The 23,178-nt window shown below is 40.9% G+C and overlaps 2 protein-coding genes across 2 annotated transcripts; one reads left to right on the forward strand and one right to left on the reverse strand.

Annotated features, from left to right (window-relative positions):
• Window positions 1-1,206: 1,206 nt before the first annotated feature.
• On the forward strand, window positions 1,207-11,507 carry colq (collagen-like tail subunit (single strand of homotrimer) of asymmetric acetylcholinesterase). The gene is made up of 17 exons (XM_059339568.1): window positions 1,207-1,303; window positions 1,858-1,973; window positions 2,176-2,283; window positions 3,278-3,322; window positions 3,509-3,535; window positions 4,304-4,375; window positions 4,772-4,834; window positions 4,918-4,944; window positions 5,050-5,094; window positions 5,205-5,240; window positions 5,347-5,427; window positions 6,917-7,013; window positions 7,661-7,791; window positions 8,107-8,226; window positions 8,317-8,458; window positions 8,998-9,100; window positions 9,847-11,507. Exons 1-17 carry the CDS (start codon window positions 1,207-1,209, stop codon window positions 9,914-9,916), a joined length of 1,380 nt encoding a protein of 459 aa, XP_059195551.1. The 3' UTR covers window positions 9,917-11,507.
• Window positions 11,508-13,272: 1,765 nt separating this feature from the next.
• On the reverse strand, window positions 13,273-23,130 carry plekha8 (pleckstrin homology domain containing, family A (phosphoinositide binding specific) member 8). The gene is made up of 13 exons (XM_059339787.1): window positions 22,907-23,130; window positions 21,716-21,832; window positions 21,444-21,599; window positions 21,236-21,357; window positions 20,802-20,960; window positions 20,654-20,694; window positions 20,304-20,422; window positions 18,477-18,813; window positions 17,590-17,675; window positions 16,137-16,195; window positions 15,616-15,817; window positions 15,474-15,535; window positions 13,273-15,011 (listed from the first exon to the last, which is right to left on the reverse strand). Exons 1-13 carry the CDS (start codon window positions 22,944-22,946, stop codon window positions 14,814-14,816), a joined length of 1,698 nt encoding a protein of 565 aa, XP_059195770.1. The 5' UTR covers window positions 22,947-23,130; the 3' UTR covers window positions 13,273-14,813.
• Window positions 23,131-23,178: the final 48 nt, after the last annotated feature.

The following is a 23,178-nucleotide window of genomic DNA, read 5'->3' on the forward strand; positions in this document are numbered from 1 at the left end:
CTGAACATTATTAGTCTTTATTTCTTTATGTCAAATGTCTGTCACTTTTTTTCCTTTCACATAGTAAATAGAGAATGTTATTAATATTAGTAGACTAAACTAGTCAGTTATTCTGATACTCATTATTACCATTAACCGGGTCGCGGGGGCTGCAGCCGATCCCAGCTGACATCAGCTGAGAGGCTGGTTCACTCTGGACTTTAAAACAATACATTTAAAAACGGCAACTTAGACTTTGAGGAAGTGGGATAAACACTTCACTATTTAATGAACTATGATAACGAAAAACATCTTTTATTGCATCTGTAATTACCACACATTGTGTGGATAATTAAACTATTAAAATGCTGGGAAATTAAAAATGTCCTTTTATGGCCGACTCTGCTGAAAAACATTTTGGTCCAGATTTAACAGATTTGCATTTGTACATGCATAAATTCACACCTCCTTTGATGACTCACCTCGTCAGGGACATTTTACAAACACGAAGAGGTTTTCTACCATCAGGGACACATTGTGATCATTTTTATTAGATTAATATTTGTGTATTAGTTTATATCAAGTTGCATTCTTTATAACTGTATCTCTTGCAGACTTAAATTATGTTGTCTGCAAAACGTATAATTGGTGTACAGATGAAGCGTTAATTAATGCAGCTTGTGTTTCCAGGCTTTTCCTTTATAGCTTTCACTTCCCACAAAGAGCCTCATTGGAAATGCAGACACTTAATTTATTGGGACAGACAATAACAGGCAATAAAACCAATCTGGTCTGGACTTAATGGACACCACAGTGCACATTGTACTGCATACAGAAACACAGATGAAAACATACTGATACAGCTATGAGCTGTGTCAGGATGCAGAAACAGCAGAATCTCTGATCAGCTGGCTGTGCGTCAGTGGTGATAAGTCTCCCTGAGGGGAGTGGAAACAATAAAAGGCACCCCCTGCAGGAGTACACATCTAATATTGGCACTCCAAGCAGCTGGCGGCTGTCTCCTGTAATTTTAGCGCACACTGATGCAGAAGAAAGATTTAATGGGCATTGGTCGGCAGAGCCTCTTGTGAGGGCGGAGAGGAGACAGAGAGAGGGAGGAGAGAGAGAGAGAGGAGGACGGAGAGGAGAGAGGGAGAGAAAGAGAGAAAGAAAGAGAGGAAAGCTGCTGCTGGCTTCACAAATAAAGTCAGCAACTATCTGAGCAGCATGACTCCTCTCACACTTGGACTGTATCTGCCACTCTGGTTCTGTTATGGCTGGGCTCAGTCCTCCCTTCTGGACAGCTTTATTTCATTCCCAGCGGGTAAGAATACTGTAATCCTGAGTCTGTGTGTGTGTGTGTGTGTGTGTGTGTGTGTGTGTGTGTGTGTGTGTGTGTGTGTGTGTGTGTGTGTGTGTGTGTGTACTGTACATACAGTACTATGCATGCTCAGGTGTTGAAGGGTGAGCAGTAAAAAGCGGGTATTTAATGTCTAGTTTGGGACTCATTTAGACTCTTTATCTCTATAAAATACTCTTGTTTTTATTTTCTTGTCCCCCTTGAGGTAAAGTGAAAGCCTCTATAAATAGCGAGCAGCTCCAGTCCTTCTCTTCGTATCCGTGTCCAACAGGAACTCTGCTGGACGGCTGTCATGATCTGATAGTTTGCACCTGTTTGCCTCTTGCTAAAGCTGCTCCTGCATGTTTAACCTCTCTGACCTGTACAGTTTACTGTGTTTGGTGTTTATATATTATTCAGCTCCATGTGTCATGGTCAGACATTACTCTTGTTATTGTGATGAAGAGGTTTCACATTCAGTGGTTGCAGAAGTTAAGATTCTCTCTGCCTGTTTCTCTCCTGCATGCTGCTCCATGCAGCCCTCCGGTCCCAGCAGCAGCAGCAGCAGAAGCCGTTCAGCCCATGCTGTTTACTGAGTCCGCCTCCACCCCCCCTGTTCCCTCCACCCCCTTCACTATGGCGCCGCCACGCTCATGTGAGTCAAAGTCATGTGACTTTCTATTGTGGAATATCTGACTATTGATATGTCCTTGGGTCATTTCCAAACTGCCCCACTCTTTCTGTCTTCTGCCCCTGAATGACACCATAAACACTGAGATGGTGGAAGAAATAACAAGCTCTTTACTGTCGGTTCTGTTTAGCTTTAATACACAGTTTTATTTATTTTAACTTTACAGAATGAAGACGATTCAGATGATGGTCGTGATCCAGAGCCGGGCAACGAGGACAAAGGTTCAGCCTGCGTCCAGGGCCCCCGGGGGCCCCCTGGCCCCTCTGGCCCTCAGGTAGGAGCTAAAGTCATCACAGCGTGAATAATAGGGGGGTCACAATCGTACAAATCCACTATTTCCTTTACATTTTTAGATTAACTTTTTTAAGCACTTAAGGTTGTGCTACAATCTTGATTTATAAAGATGAACACATTATTAGTTTTATGCCCTGACAACTCTCATTAACATTTTCAAATTCTTAATTTTTCTTAGAAAAAAACCGACATGGTGCCAAGTGTGATATGAACCCTAATGACTAACAGCGTGCTGTAGTTCTGGTGTTAGCATCATTGCTACGTTCAACACACCTGCCACCAGTTGTCTCCTATAGGAAGGATCTGCTGTCAGTAGCCATCTCTAGTGTTTCTAGGTGTTAAGAGTTAGTCTCCAACAGCGTATTACCCGTCTCCTCTCCAACCTGAGAGTTCCTGCAGAGCAGGAGATGGGGATTTCTCTGGCCCATGCAGCACAGCGGCCCATTAACGCTCCACATTTAGCTCAGACACAAATAGCCTTTTTCCACTGGCTGCCAGTGCCCCACACATCATTCTCAGAAATTGTCCGAAGAGCCGTCTGCCTGGAAAGGCGTACTGGTTTGCGTAAATTCCAGGGATTACCAACACCAGCATGTGTCCGTGTGTTTACTCTGGTGATGAGAGATATAAAGACGTTTTGTTCAATAGGAGCTTTTAAATGCAGCGTCCTCGTCTGTCAGCCATGCATATCATTAAAAAGCAGATTGACCAAATGATTGTTAGCTTTACTATCTCAGCCTGTTACAGCACCGACTGGCCTGCAGCAGGTTCAGTTCATCACAAGAGACCCACCAGGCACTTTTTAAATCAATAGTGGCCACTCAGCCTTTAGCTAATTGAAACTGCAGCTGTGTGCTGCCAGAAGCAGACATGACTTTGTAGTGGGATGTTGTGGACAATAAAACTAATTTAGATCGATATCTCTGAGATTTATAAGCATATTCCATTTATTTATTGCTCATTATGTTCATCAGGGTCCACCTGGAATACCTGGCATAGGAGGGACCAAGGGAGAAAAGGTGAGCAGTTTACTGAGTCTCATCTCATTATGTTTCTTATTTTACATTTTACAAGCTGCTTATTATTATTATTATTATTTTATAAATGCACGTTTATTTGACCTGTTGCACATGACTCTAAGATGCTTTCTGGAAGTGTATTAAATTGCTGCTGTCCTTGTCCACTCCTCCACATCCTGTTGTCAGGGAGAAATCGGAAGACCTGGGCAAAAGGTGAGAGTCTCCATTAATCACTCCATATTTTCCGCTAAGTGGATTTACTCAAATATGAGATAGAGTGCCTCCGCCTGCTGGCTCGCTGTAGCTCAGAGCGCATCAAGGAACAACCTTGACAGGAGACAACACAGACACACAGACACGCTGGCAGGATGCAGAGATGCAGGATGCAGAGATGCAGGATGCAGAGTTGCTGCTGTTTTCATGGTCTTCTGGAAGCATATTGGCTCACTATCGACCCCTCAGAGACACCCAGCATGAGGTGGCCCTCCCTCTCTGTTAGAACAGGAGGAAGAAGCCCACACAGCGTTACTGAAAGCTCCGACACGTGGTTTGATCAGGCAGCAGGATGAAGTGACCTTCCTAACTGATGGTGTCTGTGGTGGAGAGCCTCGCTGGCCTGACGGAGCAGCTTTGCAGCACTGCAGTGCAATTTAGCTTAGTGCTTCAGCCAGGTCATAAATCATTTTATTTCCCACAAGCACGGGCTCCTGTTCTATATACAGCCCATCATTTAATTAAAGAGAGCAAAGTGACAGGGCTCGTTAAAGTCATTCTCCCCTCCATGTGCAGCAGCAGCTGATAAATACTGGAGCAGCAGCTCCGACAGCAAACCTGCTCTCAGATACTCAGAATCCCCTTTTACTAACCTGCAGAGCAAACAGGCTGATTTCATAATCACATAACTGCTTCTTCAGCTGTGGCAGCGATTGTTTCATGAGGTATTTCTCTATGTGAGATGATGTTAACACTGATCTCTGCTAGGGGCGGACCGGTCCTCCTGGACTCCCTGGGAAGCTGGGGCCGGCTGGCTGGCCCGGACCAAGCGGGCCCAAAGTGAGTAAGTCAGTCCTCATAATGTGGATGATATAATATAGGACCAGTAAGGGCCAATACCAGGTAGGACAGCTGATGTTAAATATGTTCTGTCCCATTAGTACAATGAAATACTCTGTTATGAAACCACATCTGCTTGATTTAAATAGTATCATTGAATTTAAAGTGTGCACTCTTAATTTCTTCTTTAGGGAATATTTTGGGATGATCCAAAATAAATGAAGCTAATCAACATTATATTAATATTAATAATAATAAATGAAGCTAATCAGCATTATATTAATATTTATAAATGAAGCTAATCAACATTATATTACTATTAATAAATGAAGCTAATCAACATGATATTAATATGAATAAATGAAGCTAATCAACATTATATTGTCTGTGTGTCAGGGGGAGAAAGGTGATCCGGGGCTGATGGGTCTACCTGGAGCCAGAGGACCAATCGGGCCTCGGGTAAGAGAAACAAACAGTCACCTGGGATGAATCACCTTCTCACCACTTAGTTTCATCTGGATGTTTTGTGTTTTCCATTGCAGGGTTTACCTGGGTACAAAGGGGAAAAGGTATGTAACCGTTCTGGTAATGATCCTTCAGCAGAATCAGACATATTGATGATGATCTTCTCTGTTTAATCTGATTTAGTGATGTAACACAATCTGCTCCATCAGGGTTCTCGTGGTGATCGTGGTGAGAGTGGAGGGAAAGGTGATAAGGTGGGCAGAGATTCAGGGTTAACAGAGCAGATCTGCTCCATGTAATATAAGTATATATATACTGTATACTTATATATATAGTATTATATTGTACTGTTGTTTGTCCACAGGGTGGAATGGGTTTCCCAGGAATGCTCGGACAGAAAGTGAGAAACACATTAGAATAAGAAGAAGTTTTTAATTTTTACCTCAAAATTACAACTTTTCAGATCTGAACAGGTTGAATGTTGACTGATGTGGTTTGTTGTTCAGGGTGAGATGGGTCCTAAAGGAGAACCGGGGACCTCCGGGAACAGAGGACCGACGGGCCGGCCGGGCAAGAGAGGCAAGCAGGTGACCAGTCCAGCTGTTAGTTACTGCTAACTAACTACTAACTACTAACTAACTACTAACTGCTAACTACTAGCTACCAACTGCTAACTACTAGCTACTAACTACTAACTGCTAACTACTAACTGCTAACTGCTAACTACTAACTGCTAACTACTTACTACTAACTACTAACTGCTAACTGCTAACTAACTGCTAACTACTAACTGCTAACTACTTACTACTAACTGCTAACTGCTAACTGCTAACTACTAACTACAGATTTGCTCAAATGGAATAATTAGGGCCTCGGGGCAATCTCCCCAGCACTGGTCCCATCCAGCAATATCTGCAGGGACCAGTGCTGCACTACTGTTATACTGTGGATTCTTTCTTCTTCCTCTTCCGGACGCAATTTCGTCCCGCTACTAGTCCTACAACTTGAAGAGTTGCAGGACAAATTATATATCAAAACGTGCGGTTTGATCGGGATCGGTGTGCTATTACTTTTCTCTACAGAATACGAATGTAATACGAATGTAATGAATCTTGTGTATCGGTGTATTAATCCACGTTTCGATAGGTCATATAGTTTTTTATCAATCCCTGTTCAATGACCATGATCATTTTTGGAGAAATTCTGAGATTATAATGGGTGTGTATTGCACGGAATGTTCGTGTCTCAGTGTGTGACATCATCACCAGAGTGTAGAGGGAGAGAAAAAACTGTCAAAAAATAAATTTGAAAACTGCGCTCCAGGCCGCAAATTCCACTCTACAGAAATAATTTATACATAGAAACGTAGGAAAATTAGTCTTCTCCCTCACAATCCTCTGGTAAAGCTGTCAGAGTTATAGTTTGGGCGTAGGACGCACAGATGATCCACCAACACCACCAACAGCCTCATTGGCTCCCATATTAAAAACGCAGGAAGATTTCGAAAAAAAGGAAGATGGAACAGGTTTTTTAGATTGCTCTAACAAAGCTATTTTTTAATTTTTCTTAAAAAAAATCATATGTAGTTGTTCAGGAAGAACTCAGGACGCTCAAAGTGAAGTCGGATCAATGATAGGTATTATGGTTTTGCCAAAAATGCTTTCTGTTCGAGGCCAGAAATTCCACCTGTCAATGTTCCAGAACATTAACAGCTGCAGTTAATTCTGTTGATTGCCTTGATCTTTGATGTGATTACAGTTACAGATACACACACACACACACACACACACACACACACACATTTTGAGGTTATAGGGTATAGTTTGGAATCTCTGAAGAATCTCATCATAGTGTACACACACCGGCAGTAGCCCCCGTGGCCCTTTCAGAATTTCCCCAGAGGAAATTTTCTAGTTGTTTGTGTTGTATTGAATTCTTTAAAATGTAATTTGTGTAAAAAAATACTTTTCTACGCTTGAAATATCAGAATTGAGTATTAGTTAAGAGTTATTAGTTAATAATCTATAAACCATGATGTATCTGACCACCTCGTGTATTGTTTTGATCCTGTTCCAGGGAGTTAAAGGAGACCTGGGCAGTGTGGGTCCGATGGGACCTGCAGGCCCTCAGGGAACTCCAGGTCACCCTGGTCCTCCTGGTTCACCTGCCACAGGTGAGAACTTTCACCACACACTGTAAAAGAATAATGGAGGTAGCCACCGTGATGTTCTCACTGGTTGGTGGAGTCCTGTTAGGAGGATTTGATTTGAGTCCTCTTGGATTCTTGGAGTCTTTTGATTGTGGGTGGAGTTTACCCTGCAGTCTTCATTTAAATGTGATAATGCAAATGATTTTTTTTGTAAGTGAAAAACACCTGATGCCTGAAATATTTATACTGATTTAAAAATCAAGTTCTCGTCCAGTCAGGACATGAATTTACCGATGTTCACCTTAAAGTTCTTGGTTTGTGTATCATTTTGAGTTGCTGTGTTAGCAGCAGACAGTGGGAGGAAGCTTCAGAGCTAACACGCTCGTCTTATTTAGCACAGAGAAACTTTATCTCCGAGGTGAAACACCACGCTGTCTTCATGACATCATGCAGCTAAAATGGATTCACAGATGGCTCCTCTGCTCTTCTGCCAATATTATGTCAGCAGATAATTCCTGAGACATTTGGCATGTTGATCAGGTTTCTGGTTGAATGAAGCTGATTGAACTTTCTACTTGATCGATGAATCAAAGACATTTCCTGACATGCAGTATTTATATAATCTTAATCAATATATAATATTATATCATTCTTTATCTCTGTGTGTTTAGGACTCTACATGGTTGGGACTAAGGGGGCCCGGGGCCCTCCGGGGCCTCCTGGGAAGTGCAGCTGTGGCTCTCTGAGTAATTCTCCATTTGATGATTATCCTTCCAGAGGAAGCTATCCCAAAGTACCGGCGGTGAGGAATTATACAGAAAGTGATGTCCAGTGTTTCATGATGTTCTGAATGATTTGCTATGATTTTATGCAACTAGATGTGATTTTCTCTTAGGAACGTTTAGAATCCCTGCAGTTATTGGGTTTTAATAACGTTTGATTCAATTATTAAAAGATTAAAAGAGAAAAAAGAGATAAAAGTACAGTTACGGGGAGATGAATATTGCTTTGAGACACATATTGCCTACTGAGGTATTACATTTTGATGCTCAATATCTCAAAATTGTCCTGAGGCGGGACTCGTATGACTGGTATATTATATTATTATTTATTATAGATATTCGTGGTGAGCAACGAGGAGGAGCTGGAGCGCCTCCACACAGATAACGCTCTGGCCTTCAGGAAGGACCAGAGGTCTCTTTACTTCAAAGACATCGACGGCTGGCTGCCCATCCAGGTACCGCTGCTGCTGCTGCAGAACCTCATTATTTCATCATGGTGACTTCTCTTCTTCCTTTATGTTCAACTTTTTAAAACTCTGTCTCAGACGTTTCCGTTCCAGCTGACGCCCTTCCAGTCCATGGAGAACGCTCCTGATGATGAAGGTTACTGTGGCGACGGGATCGTTCAGGTTTCCACCGGAGAGGAGTGTGACGACAGGAACCGGGTCGTCACCGACGGCTGCGTCAGTAAGTCCTGACTGTGTTAAAGGCTCTATTCTGTGTTAAAGGATCTATTCTGTGTTAAAGGCTCTATTCTGTGTTAAAGGATCTATTCTGTGTTAAAGGCTCTATTCTGTGTTAGAGGCTCTATTCTGTGTTAGAGGCTCTATTCTGTGTTAAAGACTCTATTCTGTGTTAAAGACTCTATTCTGTGTTAAAGGCTCTATTCTGTGTTAAAGGCTCTATTCTGTGTTAGAGGCTCTATTCTGTGTTAAAGGCTCTATTCTGTGTTAGAGGCTCTATTCTGTGTTAAAGACTCTATTCTGTGTTAGAGGCTCTATTCTCTGTTAAAGGCTCTATTCTGTGTTAAAGGCTCTATTCTGTGTTAAAGGCTCTATTCTGTGTTAAAGGCTCTATTCTGTGTTAAGGGATCTATTCTGTGTTAAAGGCTCTATTCTGTGTTAAAGGCTCTATTCTCTGTTAAAGGATCTATTCTGTGTTAAAGGCTCTATAAAAGCTCCTTGGTTGGACATATAACATGAACCCTTCACCCTCCTCTTCCTCAGAATGTAAACACGCCTACTGTGGGGACGGGTACCGCTACGAGGGCGCCGAGGAATGTGACGGGAAGGACTTTGGATACCAGACGTGTAACTCATACCTCCCAGGGTAAATAACAGCATGCAGCTATATGTTCACAACTAACTGTTTGTTTAAAGGAAAAACACTGCACACAGGTAAACAGGGTTAAATAAAACAATAACTAACATATATCACCATGAAACCTTCCCAACTGGTTCTTTACAATAAGATATTTTTTTAAGTAAAATGTAATTTTATGTTTAGATATGCAAATGAGGCTGAATGCTATAATTCTTCTAATTAAATACAGTAGTGTCCAATGTGACTAACCAGATTAATCAGGTTTTTAGTATATTTTAATTGCTACATGGTAAACAAGGTACCAGTAGGTGCAGCAGACTCTCAGAACACCAACCAGACCAGCATTGGTGATATGCAGCTCTGAAGGCTGTCACATTGGGCAATTAGTTGAAAGGGGGGTGTTCAGAAATATAGCAGTGTGGCATTCAATCAGTGAGGTCATCAATTTAGTATAAAACCAGGTTTGAATCAGGTGGCCTCTATTTAAGATGAAGCAGCACTTGTTGAACATGCATTTCTCTTTGAAAGCCTGAGGAGAATGTGTCGTTAAGACATTGTTCAGAAGAACAGCGGACTCTGATTAAAACGTTGATGGAGAGGAGAAAACTTATAAAGACTGGTGTAAAGAAGACAAGTTGGGGAAGTAAAAATAGCCCAAATTGTCAATATTGACCCATGCATGAAAGAAAATGTTGTAATTTGTTGGCTGCTGTCTGAAACTAACCCCCAGTGTGTTTCTCTGTTCTCTGCAGGTCTTATGGTCACCTGAAGTGCACGCCGTTCTGCGTCATCGACTCCACTAACTGCAAGTACTTCACCTGAGAGGAAGCTAACGCTGCAGCGGGATCCTCGTGTGTTATTTGGAATATTTTCATGCAAAAAAAGAACAATAATGCTCCAAGCAAGAGACTCTGAAGGTAGAGGCAGCCAATGATTCTATAATGAAAGAAAAACAAAACATATATATACAGTAAATATATATATATAAATATATATAACTCCTCTGTATTGCTGCTGAGATGCCACGTAGCTCCTGGAGGTCTAGTCCGTCAGTGGAGGAGAAAACCTTCAAACATAGGAAACACAGGACAACTGCTCAGTCTTAACCAGCAGGACTAAGACTGGCCTCCACCATGAATCAGCTCTGGATGCAACAGTTGTCTGACAGCCATGCAGAGACTTAATTAAGCGCCAGTGGAAATGTTGCAGAGGAGCAGTAGCCGGTTAGAGGCTATTAATGCTGAGAGAGAGAGAGAGGCAGTAGACATCACAGCCTCAGATATTCTCCATTAGCATGAGAATACTGAGACAATGACAGCAGCTGTCTCTATAAGCATGTAAACCATCACTTTACTTCTAATAAACGGCTCGATATCACATCAAGAATATCAGCTGTCAAAGGTCAAACAGGTATACAGTCAGATCAATAAGGTTAGCTGAGGAGATGTTCCAGTGAGACTCTTTCACCACATTTAGAGGCTGACACGGCTTCGTTAGCTTGGTTAGCTTGGTTAGCTCGTGGTGGCTCTGTGCTGGCAGAGACTTTCAGATCCTAAAAACCTCTCAGGAACCAACAGGTAATGTAGCTCCACACAGCACCTTCCCAGGCACCCCACCACTCTCTTTGTAATGAAATGGCAGTGACTGTTCGCTGAAGCACACAGATAACTCTGGTTTCTTCCCCGTGCTTCAGTGAGAAATGAAATATTCTGTATATGAAGGCTTGAAACTGTTATGTTCTTAATGTTCTCACTGCACAGGAAAAGGCTGGGACAGTCTGTAGCTGCTAAAGGATTACTGTATTTACTCGTATACCTCTTTAACGTCTTTCTGTCTTATACAGCAACAGAGAAACTCAACAGTAACGGTGTAGATGTAGTCTGCTGTGTGTTGGCCAACAATGGTGGAAATGATTTTGCCGATATAAGCTGACATTTTCCATAAGCTGCTATATGAGTCGCAGTGCCAAGGGAGACCTGTTCTCAGCCAGACGTAGATCTAGTCAGCATAAAGTCATTCTACTGTAAAAAGCACTGAAAGATAAAGACTGTTACTATATTGTCTCCGCATGCTTCTGATACCGTGTTTATGAGTGTGAAACGCTTCCGCTTTGTTTTTAAACATCCATCAGCGTAGCAGCGTCTTAAGAAATGTAATATTATCCAGATGATTATTATCCAGATGAACTGTGCCATGCACAGACCTTTAGCTGAATGTTGTCTGTGCTGAATCCTGTACTGTGATGCACAATGATGCTGAAACATAACATGCATGTGGTAATGTACTGTGAGGCTTTATGAAATATAATATACACTGTGACTGGGTTAGTGAAATGTCATTTTGTTTCATTACTCTGATATGATTTCTACTGTAGTTGTTGGTCATTTTAAAATAAGAAATAAAACAGAATTTAAATGGTTCAAAGCTTTCCACTCTGACTTTTAGTTACTTTCCTTTAGTTACTAGTTACTGTAGTCAGCAGCTCTGCTTCCTGTGCTGTGAGCCAGTGGTGACAGTGATCAATAGCCACTGATAGAAATGATATTGATGTTCTTTCAGAGCACTCTCTGTAAAAAAAAAAGCAGATATCTATCAAGTGGCAGCAGATGCTGTCAGCAGCTGCAGAGTGCAGCGTTAGACTAACAGACACAGTGAACTCTAGCTGCTGTCTCAGACATGGAGATGGTTTTTAGGCTTTTCATTGTGTCTGAAGCCCCTCAGAGCAGTCTGAGCTGCAGATAAAGCTCAGTGATACAGGTTGGGCCCAGGCTGCCAGCCAGTGGTGCTGCAGAGATGTTTGAGGCTGGAAGCAACCATATAACTCTATTAGCATGCCGTATTTCTTCTCTAAATCACATCAGGACAATTTGTCTGCTGCGTTGTCCGAGTAAAAGCTTACCTTGTCCTATTTATCCCATCATGTGCATTCCCTCTGACCACGACAATCAGATTTGGACCACAGATGTCTCAGTACCACTAAATGTTGCTGCAGCCTGATTCTGCTGCTCTGTAATGAAAAGATCTGCCGGCTCACAGTAGAATCCCCCAAGTCCAGTTTACTATTTCTGGAGTTTGGGAACCTTAAACACTTCTCTTATGTGTACACTCATTTATTCAATAACAGCTGTTTATTGTTGTTTACTGTTTATTTGATTGATATTCCCTCTCTCAAAGACGCTGGTCTTAAAGCTAAATTTGTAAGCAGCAGGATCTATTTTGAGCCCACAGGTATTAAGTGTATGAATTGAAATCAAACACTTTTTCCGACAAAAGGTCTTAATTTAGAGCAGTAGTGTGGTGTAGCGTTACAGCAGGAGGAGGCCACGGGGACAGGAAGCAGCCTGGACCAGCTGCTGGCCAAGTGAGAATCCCTGACCTACAGCAGGAACGCCTGGCAGCAGGTCTGAGGTCCAGCAGGTCTGAGGTCCTGGATCAGGACTCACTACTGCTGCACATGCAAGTATGCAAAGGTGATATTAGAGCTCACTGTTGTTTCCACAAACTAGAACACCTGTGCACATTTACTATCTACTGCTTACTCATGTGTTTGGTTAACGAGTGAAATGCAGAGCATCTATTATACACTGATGACAGCCTCAGCAATAGAAGCATTTTGTTTTGTTTTCTGAACCTGAGCTCTTATCTGATACTAAATATAAGATTCCTAACCACCTAATTGAAAACATAGAAATTATTATCTGATTTTAAGACTATGCACATATTAACATAAGCTAAGTCAACTATAAAGCCTGAACACTATCTACATGTCGTAGTTATGTAAGTTAGTAGAAATAAATTGCTAAATGCAAACAGTTTAACTAAATGTGCTGGATAAACGTGTGAAATAAACAATGCATAAATGGTTTTAGTAGTTCACTAATAGTACTGACTAAAGCTAAACTGTTCAAATAATAAGCTTAATGTATTGACTTCATGGTTAAAATAGTAAACATGAGCAAAAAGTATTGGATAAGCAGTTGAAATGGTTATTAAAAAGGAAGTGGTAAATGGTTGAAATAGTTAGCTAAAAGTTACTGAAAACGACTGAAATAATTGGCTAAAAGTAATAGTTAGCTGGTTGAAATAGTTAGCTTTAGGTAATTGATAAACACTTAAATAATAGAAATAGTTAACTAGTTAAAGTCATAGTTAGGTAGACAGCACTTGACACACATTAAGACAACTTAATTATTTATTATGTAAAAATCAAATAGCATCTTATATACAGTCATAGAAAAAACAAATCAAATGTTTGCAGTATTATATTGGAATATTTTTCAGGATTAACATTGTAATTTATCTGCAACAGGAACTCAGCCAGTTGCACATCTGTGTTGTAAACCTACTGCAAATGACTCAGAATTATTACTGTCTGCATTCCTGAAAACACAAGAGGAAAGGTAGAATAAAGTAAAAATACTGTGTGGTATGGCCTGGTACAAAAAGCCCTGTGAGGATGTTCCTGTTTGTTCCAGTGGCTCAGTGACTGTTGGAGTCTCACCACTGGGTTCTTCTCTATTGTTGACTCCACATCATTAAATATTAATTACACTCAAATATAGAACGGTAGAACAGTGCATGACGAGATGATGAAACCTGTAGACGAGCTAAATATTACTGCATGACGAGCACAGAGATGAAGGAGAAGCGATGTGTTTAACTTCCTGTCTTTAGGATTATTACTTGGTTCATTCAAGGCTTTGACCTATATTCAGTTTCCATTGGCACCTATGTTACTTTATACATAAAACCATGCATCATTAAACATGCTCTGTGGTACAAATGTCCAAACATTCACACAGCGCTGGGCTGCCATGATCCCCATGACATCACTGTGAACTTTATAACTTAAGACATAATAAATAGACATTGTGAAAATGCATTCTATGCATAGGTTTGTGCAGAAGACATCCACATGATTCAGCAGTTGTCAGTACTTGAAGGATTCACTATTATTCATTCATGTGTGTTGTGGTGCTGTTTACCTGACAGCAACTTTTGGTCCCATAAAGTCTTTAGAGCAACAGAAGAACATTTTAGTGATGTAAAGCAACACATTGTCAAACTGCAGGATTTGTATTAAAACAAATATGGATCAGAATTTCCTAACTTCATCAGTCAGTGCAATAACTAACTTTCTACCTTCTACATGAAAAGTTAGTCCAGGATTCAGTTCCAGCACACAGCTAAGGCATATAGAGCACTGAACCATCTGACATGGTGTTGTCAGAATAGTGCTTTGTGTGAGTTGCAGATATCACATTTCATAAATGTAAGGAAACAGGACACGCTCCATTAAAAATGTCTTCAGTTCAAGTTCAACCACAGTTTAACTTCCAGGTCAGTGACTGGAGCCAAAGACCTGGTGGTCATGTACCTGGACAGGAAAAGACACAAAACAGACACAAAGTGTGCACCAGAACCAAATGAACCAAAAGCCCCATCAATCATTAGGGTGGAGGCTGTTAATAGGGCTCCTACACCACCTACGGCCTTTTAAACAAGACCCAGAACTACATTTAGTCAGACTATAATGTCTTCATTGTTAATGTTTGCTCCTAAATACAGACATCATGACCTCGTCAGACCAGACATGTTGCTGCAGCAACCAGAACCAGAACCAGAACCAGCTGACTGAGCCTGGACCGGATCACTAGTTAGACCACCAGACGTCCTGCAGCAGTTCTGTCCTTCTTTAACTTGTTCTCTCTCTGTTCCATCACACCACCTCATCAGACTCCAGGTTGTACTCTTCATAGAGGAGGTCCAGGATGTCCAGCTGCTCCTCCATGGCGGGCAGGTAGACCCCCAGGTCCCGCTGCACGCCGCTGGAGAAGCCCTCCTTCAGTTCTTCTCCTTCTTTGGACACTAAGGCAGCGGCGAAGCTCGGATATGACGGAGCAGCTCTCAGCGCCAGCTGGAGGATTAGAAACATGAGAACATCACAATCTAAGAACAAATGAAGCTGGACAGCAGTGTTGTGACTTGATTTCGATAAAACAAAACCTAAGCCACATGAGGGCTGGTACCGTAATTGACGCGTCGTCATGCGGCGGCTCCTTGTAGTCATTCAAACTGCGATCTTGTGCTTAAGATGTATTTATTTACATGTATCACTACAGCTTTGCTATACACACATTTACATAAGTAACTGGCATAAAACAAACAAAAGGGCTTAAAGGTTAGCTGGTAGTTAAAGGACGGTCAAAAACTGTGTGCTTCTCCCGGTAAGCAACACACCTGAGGAGTAATTGCCTCTTCCTCTACTTATGCATTCACACATGCTGTTGTTCAATACACCACCTATTGCGGCAATCAGGAAATGACCCCAATACATATAAATGGCTCTAACAAGCAGTGACGAGTGAGAAATACGTACAGCGAACACGCCCCGCACCACCCAGCCGTGGTACTGACGGAGGGTCTTCCCGTAGGCGTTATCTGATGAGACAACAGACACAACACATGAATATCAAACATTCAGTTACATGGAGTTAAGCCTGTTTGGAGGTTAGACTCACTGAGAGCTCCCTGGATGTCCTTCTGTCCTGAGTGGACCTCTGACAGGAACTCCTTGAGGAACTTGAGGCCTCGTCTGAGCCACAGCAGAGCCTCCGTGGCCGAGTTACGGACCTGAGCGACCTCCGTCTGGACCTCATGCAGCACGATGGCCTGCAGCGTGGGGAAGCTGGCGGGGTCCGACAGCAGCTTCTGGTGGATCTTCTGCAGGTTAACACACAGGGTGGGCCAGTCAAGTTACTCTGACTCCACAGATTATAAGGAATACATTTTAACAGCTTGATAAGTTTGATCCAATATACACAAGAAGAATGTGATGATTTATAAGCCTTATTAAAAAAAGAAATATTGTATAAAGCAAATCTCCTTGTTGACATTTTATAAAGCAGATCATAAATTACTCATGCTGATTCATCCTGTTGGTCACATGACGTTTACAAGATTTAACTTTGGAATAAACAACAATGTAATAATTTATTTTGCTGAACAGTGAAATCTAATCAGATGATGAATGAAGACATACCTTGATATTTCCAACAAAATCCATTTTAACTGGTGCAAACACTGTGGATCCCAGCTTGTCTGAGAAGAGAAAATCTATGATCATTTCTTTGTTTCTTATGAAGAAAACATTGTTAGCTGTGTCCTATTATTATATTATTATTATTATTGAGGCGTAACAATGTTGTGGTTGTTGAGTCATTCCTTAAATAAATGCAGCTTGTTTCTTCTGCAGTGACACAGATAGTTGAAACCCGTGTAGCAAGTTCACAAGAAGATTTCACCTTTTCACTACAGATTAGATGGAGAATAATGGAGATTGAGACACTAGAAGAGCAACGATCTTTGTCATTCTGGAAGCTGATGTAGAGAATATAATATAATATAATATATATAAACACAGATAAACTGCTATCTGCTCTGTGTCAGGAGTTAAAGGGAGAGATTCATTTGGGCTGAAAATGTGATGGGAGCAAAGTTTTAAAACTTAAGAATCATTAGAAAAGTAAATATTATTATCTTGTTGTGATACTGGAAATGTTAATATGAAACATTATAATATCACCAGCTATTACTGAATGACTCCACCCTCTCCTCCTCATTACTAAGCCAACTCTGATAAAACTAAAAATAATTCTTCAGCGCCTCACAACTCTCTGGCAGCGAATGACCTTTATGTGTTCTGTATGTGTGTAGTAGACACAGACCGCATGTATGAGCTCACAATCACCTTAAAGGATCATTCAGATTGATCAGGTCGTACAAGGTGAATAGTTTAGTGTTTTATCTAGTGTAGATGGAGAAGCAGGAGGACTGGAGGAATGTGCTGCTGTGGATGGAGGCAGCAGCAAATTTATTTTTGCCAAGAAAAATGTAAACTCTATTTGTAATACACCTCGCTGTTAAACAGGGAACTGATCTGTATTATCTATTCATGCTTCATGTGGTCTGGATGTCAGCATAGCTGGATAATTGGCTTTAGTTCCCTGTCTGAAAGAAATGTCTGGTGTCAAGGTAAAGGCATTCTGAATACTGAAATTACAGTTTTTTTATTGTTGGCCTTTCTTTATATTGTGCTGCTGCCTGCGTCCAGCAGTACATTAATTAGCTTCCATGCTGGAAGTCAGCCATGCTTCTCCATCTACTGCAGCAACACATGGACCAAGAAAAATACATCACACACAATCTGAAATATCCCATTAATAAGAGATTGTTAAGCTGGAAAAATAGAAATGAAACCAGTAGAAGACACACGGGTGCAGAAGGAAATAATGAGGCCATGAAAGAAATAAAGACAGAAAGCTCCACCTCCTCAGCTACAGACCATGGGGATGACAGAGCATGCACACATGACAAGAAACATAGGAGAAAGAAGTTTTCCTTATAGAAGTTATAAAGTGTGAGATGACCACATGTGTAGCATCATGAAGAAGAGGAAGAGAGGCAGATTAAGAGACTGAAAGTGACCGGCCTACCTAATACAGGTACTATTGCATAGCATGAATCCAAAAACTCTTGTGTAGGGATACCATTGTCGTCGTCCAGTCTTATATCACTAAATCTAAAAAAGTAGAACAGATTCAAACAGGAGAATATATTAGAGGTAAGTACGCCATTTCAATTTTTATTTGATCAACTCAAACAGAAAAAAGAAAAGGATACAAACATCAAAACCAAGCCAGAGAAATTATTCATACAGTGTCATGCAACTCTATGCCTGACGATTCCTGAGACTATTCTGCTACTTTGTCTACAACTTCACAGAGTTGTTGTTTTGCTAATATTATGCTCTTAAACTGCCTCATTCATTTAAAAGACCAACTCCAAAATGCACATACTGTAGTCCCCATCCTGCAGTTGAATACTGGTTAAGTGAATTTTAATAATGTTCTAACTGAATATTACAGAAATGATTATAAACACTCTAGTCCATTGTTCAGTAACACTCCTTAAGGTCTTAAAAAAGAAAAGTAAAATAGGTTTAAAATACAGAGTGAAACAAAAAAAGCTTTACAAACCCAAATATCAGATGAGGGCCTCTCTGTGTCATGTGATCAAGAGAGAACACACTAATATAAAACACTTATCATCACATCTTGAAATGGATTCAGTTAAAATCTTCCAAACGTTTTATTATATATGTATTTTGTGCAACACGGTGAAACAATTTATATATTTCCACAAACTAAGTAACTGTTTAGTCAAAAGTTGCAGCAGAAGTGCCTCAAAGACAAAAACTACAATAATATAGCTTAGATTGGTTAATCTAATACTGTCATCGTGAATATCACAGATTATTATACAGTCACTTCATACACAATGTGTCTAAAGGATGTGACCTTCCTGAGTAGCATTTTCATACCTGTGACTCATTGTGCTGAAGAAAGTTTCCACCTGCTCTGTATCTTCTGGATCTTCTGGATCTTCTGGATCTGGTGACTCTCTGGAGGTCTCAGCTTCATGTGGCGCCTCCTCCTGGTCTGGAGCAGCTTCCTGCTGCTGCTCCGGCTGGAGGACTTCCTCTGCTGGAGTTTGGTCCGCTGTGTGCTTCTGCTCCGTCTCCTCCTGATCATCAGCTCCTCTGTCCTGGTTCTCCTCTGCTGGCTGCTGGTAGAGTTCAGGCTCAGAGGTATTGTTGGTGTGTGGAGGCTCTGCTGCCTCCTCTGGGGCGGAGATGGTCCCGTTAGAGGCTTCACTGGCTGTGGGACAAACAGGACAGGCTCTTAACCACTCACAGGATACCAGGACACAGTTTAGGTTTGAGGAATTACATGGAGTTGGAGAAAAATGTTCCATAAAAATATTTGTAATTGGTGATTTTATAGAAGAAGAAGAAGAAGATTACTTTATTAATCCCACAATGGGGAAATTCAACCTCTGCATTTAACCCTTTATCCTTTTTTACACACAAGTGAAGACACCATGCCAGGAGCAGTGGGCAGCACATTACTGCGCCCAGGGAGCTGTGCAGGGGGGGTTAGGTGCCTTGCTCAAGGGCACTTCAGTCCTAGACCTGTCAGTACCGGGATATATACTGAGTATCAGTACTGTGGCAGTGACCTCTAAGGGTTAAAATGATCAATATGTCACCTGACAGACTGAGTGTGGAGGTGTGACTGGTTCAGGTGTGACTCCTAAATGTCATTCAGCGTAGTACTTAGTGAAATGCTCGTCATTGTTTGATTCTGGGTTGTTGCCCAATACAGAAAACATTAACACATTAATTACAATTAAACAAAACATCCCTGAGCTCCTTTATATCTCATAAAAGTTATTTATTTTGTGTTTATATTGGACTAACTGTGTTAAAATAATCTGTCTATATTTTCTTAAGTTTTCTTGACTTTCTCCATGTATGTGATATATTCTAATGTAACATGACGTAAACTTTGTACATATGAATATAACTAAAATAATTTAAATAAGACATTTCCTACCCAAGAGATGAAAGCTCTGAACATTTAAAGACAAATGATTTTGAACTTATTTATTCAGCACTGCCTTTAACAGTCATTGGTCCTTTTAATGCCCTGAAGCCTTCCTTTACTTTATCTCCTGTTATCTCTCTGTTCTTGCCCTTTAATGCCTGCTTTTGCCTGATATTCATTTGATTGCTTGGTTTTATTGTGTAGTATTTGCACTTGTTTTAATTTGCCTGAGTTTATTTATTCTTTGTTGTAAAACACTGAGCTACATCCTGTTTATGAAAGGTGCAATGTAACTAAAGTTTAGAATCATCAAAAGAAATGTATCTTTTATGCACTGCATTATTATTATTATTATTATTATTATTATTTAAAGTTACAATAAAGTGCTGTATCACAGTAAAATACTCATATCTAATTAATCAGTGCAGGACACCTCATCAGTTCACTTAGACCATAAAAAAAATGTACCATTCATTTTAAATAACATATCTTTGTATGTACGGTGACAAACTATATGTATTATAGATTACCCAAAACAATAAATTGGAACAGACTATTTCCATCATGGGCAGTAGTTCCACTGTGTGAAGCTTGGTGCTGCTATGCAATAATGAAACTGTCATCCATCACTGTCTGCTCACTAAAGACAATAATCCATCCACATCACTAAACCAGCCTGTTGTGGTCTTTACTTTGTAGAAGTCTGTCATGATTCTAGTTCAGTAACTCAGGTTAAGTGAGTGTTGGGACAGCTGACTCACCTGGTGGGGAGAGATGTTCTTCTGGTCTGTCTGGATCTTCTGGTCCTTCTGCTCCAGAGTCCAGGCTCTGGTTCTCATGTGGAGTTGCTTCTTCTGAGGTTTCAGCCAAATCTCTCCATCTGGGAACAATTCCAGTGTTCATTTTAAAACTTGGGATGCATTTCTTGTGGGTAAATATATTTTCTAGTGCCACAGAACTGCAACATGAATAACAAAATAATATCAAAAGAAAACATTTGAAACATCTTCCCAGTTCTGCCTCACTTTGTTGAGAACTACTTTGAACATTCAATGAGGGAGACGCAGTGCAGGGAATATAAATACATAATGAAAGAAAAAGGGCGACCTACTTTTCTCCAAGGTTCTGATTTAAATGATTGACAGGTTTAATCTGTTGGAGAAACAAGACATTAATTAACCACGGCGTACTTTTTGTTCTCCATGTTATGAAGTTATAATAACATGGAGTTAGAACACAGGAGGAGTGATGAGACGAACCTTCTGAGGTTTGATGGCTGCTACTGGAGGAGAGCCTGGTGGACTCTGTGTTGCCAGATCTGTACTGAATGTACGGGTTGCTATCTGCATGCATTCCTCTAGAGTCTTGAGGAAAGTGGTGCATGTAGACTTCACCATGTTTCCAGTGTCTATTCCGCTCTGAAAATAGCACACAAGCATGCACATTAGCCGACTAGCCCTCAGTGACCCGGCAGACGTTTGCCCTTTGATAACTGTTTGACTACAAATATAAGAAATCAAATCTAGAAAGACTCATTTTAAAGATAATGCTCAACATTTACTGCCTGTCTGGTCTATCAGTAAGCATAAGCACAAAACAACTGATGTCTTTCTAGTTGAAATAGGCCTATAATGCAGATTCACACCAACAGCAGCTTCTCTTATTTCATCGGCTCATCCAAACCTCATCGTACCTCCGGTGTGTCCTCTAGCTCATCATTCTCCTTGATCTTGTTTACTTGTTGTAGAAGAAGGTCACAGTACAATCTGAGTTCGGACATCTTAGTTTTCAGAGCCTCTGTGTTCTCCTGGAGCTCTGGAATAAAACATTTGGGAATCAGTATTTTACACTGGAATACTAGCCAGGTAAACACAATCCATGCTATTATTACATCCAAATACCTTTCTCTCTCTTTGTTCTGTTGTCTGTAAGGCAAGCTTTGGCTGTCCCCAGGGCCACCAGCCACTTCTGCCTCTCTGCTGCATTGATGGCTCTGAGGTAAAAGTACTGTTCTCCTGGTATGGTCAGGTCGACCCGCGTCGAGTCAGAGGAATTAACTAAAAAACAGCCACAGACAAGGAGACATACTGTCAGGATTAGATTACAGAAGAAAGTTTCTCACACACACTTACACAATGAAACACAGCAGACAGAAAACTTGAGCCATACCAACCTTGGATTTCACAAACTGAAATCTTAATGCTGCCCTTGCAACCTTTCCAGGCGTCTTCTTGGGAGTCATAGTACGACAAAGTTCCCCCATCCAGCACAAACCAACGAGGTTGCCAACCTGGAACAAAAGAAGATATTTTTAGTTAATTGCAACGTTGCTGTTTAACGAGTATGGATATTTAACTTATCAATACTGGAAATCATTTAGCAAAAGTCAAAATAAAGCGGTGTTATCCAGCTTCCTTAACTTGGAGAGAGTTAACCCTCTGGAGTCTCCAAAAGCACCAAATAATCCAGACTTGTTGCCTCCATCAGAGTATAAAACAAAGCAGCGTGGAGCCCTACTGGACATTTACCTCTAAAGTTCTGGCTGTAAACTCCATGAGGCCAGTTTCAGTTTGATGATGATATACCAAGTAAAACTGGAGACAAGCTCAAATAGATTTAGTATCAAATGATAGAACTGGATGGAACCCTCTTATATGTTATACTTGCAACCTTTGTTCACATTTGCAATATTTACATTGTTTTATTGAGCGTGATAGTGTTTTGAAAGTTAAAAAAGGCTCAAAATCACATTTTATGTTGGACTAAAAAAAGACACAAAATGACCAAAAGACACAAAATGAGAAGACAGAATGACCAAAACAGAGGACACAAAATTACATAAGACACAAAATGACCAAAAAAAGACACAAAATAACTAAAAAAAGACACAACAGACAAAAAATCAACAAAAAAAAGACACAAAAAACCACAAATGACCAAAAAGGACACAAAATGACTTACAAAGACACGAAAAAACATGAGAAGGATTCATAAATGGACAGAATATCCCTTTAAGACTCCTCAGAGTTAACCCTTCATGCTAGCAGCAGCTAATCACTAGTTAAATCAGATTATAATGACAGATGGTGGAACTGCCGACATTAGATGCTGCTGCATGCTGAGACTAGATAAATAAGGTTAACTACTGAGATAATTCACTAACGTCAATGACAGGCCGGTTAGCTTAGCTCCGGTGCTAACGGTAGGCTAGCGTTAGCTTCCCGTTAACGTGAGGCTAGCGGTAGCTAGCGTTAGCTTCCCGTTCCAACACAGCGCGCTGTGACGCTGTCATGCTAGCTTGCAGCCGCAGAACCAGAACCAGCTCTAGAACCGGAAACACTTTAACTTTAAAGGTTTAACTCACCGCTGATGTAATTGGTCCATTTATGCAGCATTCCCTCCATTGTTTAATTATTGTTTCTGCCGTTCATTACTTGTTTATCATAACAAGAAATGATGCTCAGCTGATCGCAGAGGCTCCATCGGGCCGTGGGTCCGGTTAGTGAGCAGCGTCCCGGCTTTACGGTCCCGCTACGGAGAGAAAAGTACGTAAAGTTTTTCGTGACTCGCTCTAAGCTCCACGAGAGAAGCTAGCCACGCCCCTCCCACTGACGTCAGAGGGATTTAGCCCTGTGG

The sequence above is a fragment of the Centropristis striata genome, chromosome 8 (assembly GCF_030273125.1).
Source record: "Centropristis striata isolate RG_2023a ecotype Rhode Island chromosome 8, C.striata_1.0, whole genome shotgun sequence".
NCBI classification, from domain to species: Eukaryota; Metazoa; Chordata; class Actinopteri; order Perciformes; family Serranidae; genus Centropristis; species Centropristis striata.

Excerpts from the sequence above, each read along its gene's own strand:
- colq (XM_059339568.1), top strand. The coding sequence starts at position 1,207 with ATGACTCCTCTCACACTTGGACTGTATCTGCCACTCTGGTTCTGTTAT. Across the intron at positions 5,428-6,916 it reads CGGGCAAGAGAGGCAAGCAG|GGAGTTAAAGGAGACCTGGG; the intron begins GTGACCAGTCCA and ends ATCCTGTTCCAG. Across the intron at positions 9,101-9,846 it reads TGTAACTCATACCTCCCAGG|GTCTTATGGTCACCTGAAGT; the intron begins GTAAATAACAGC and ends TGTTCTCTGCAG.
- plekha8 (XM_059339787.1), bottom strand. The coding sequence starts at position 22,946 with ATGGAGGGAATGCTGCATAAATGGACCAATTACATCAGCG. Across the intron at positions 18,814-20,303 it reads AGAACATCTCTCCCCACCAG|CCAGTGAAGCCTCTAACGGG; the intron begins GTGAGTCAGCTG and ends TTTGTCCCACAG. Across the intron at positions 15,012-15,473 it reads TGGTGCGGGGCGTGTTCGCT|CTGGCGCTGAGAGCTGCTCC; the intron begins GTACGTATTTCT and ends CTAATCCTCCAG.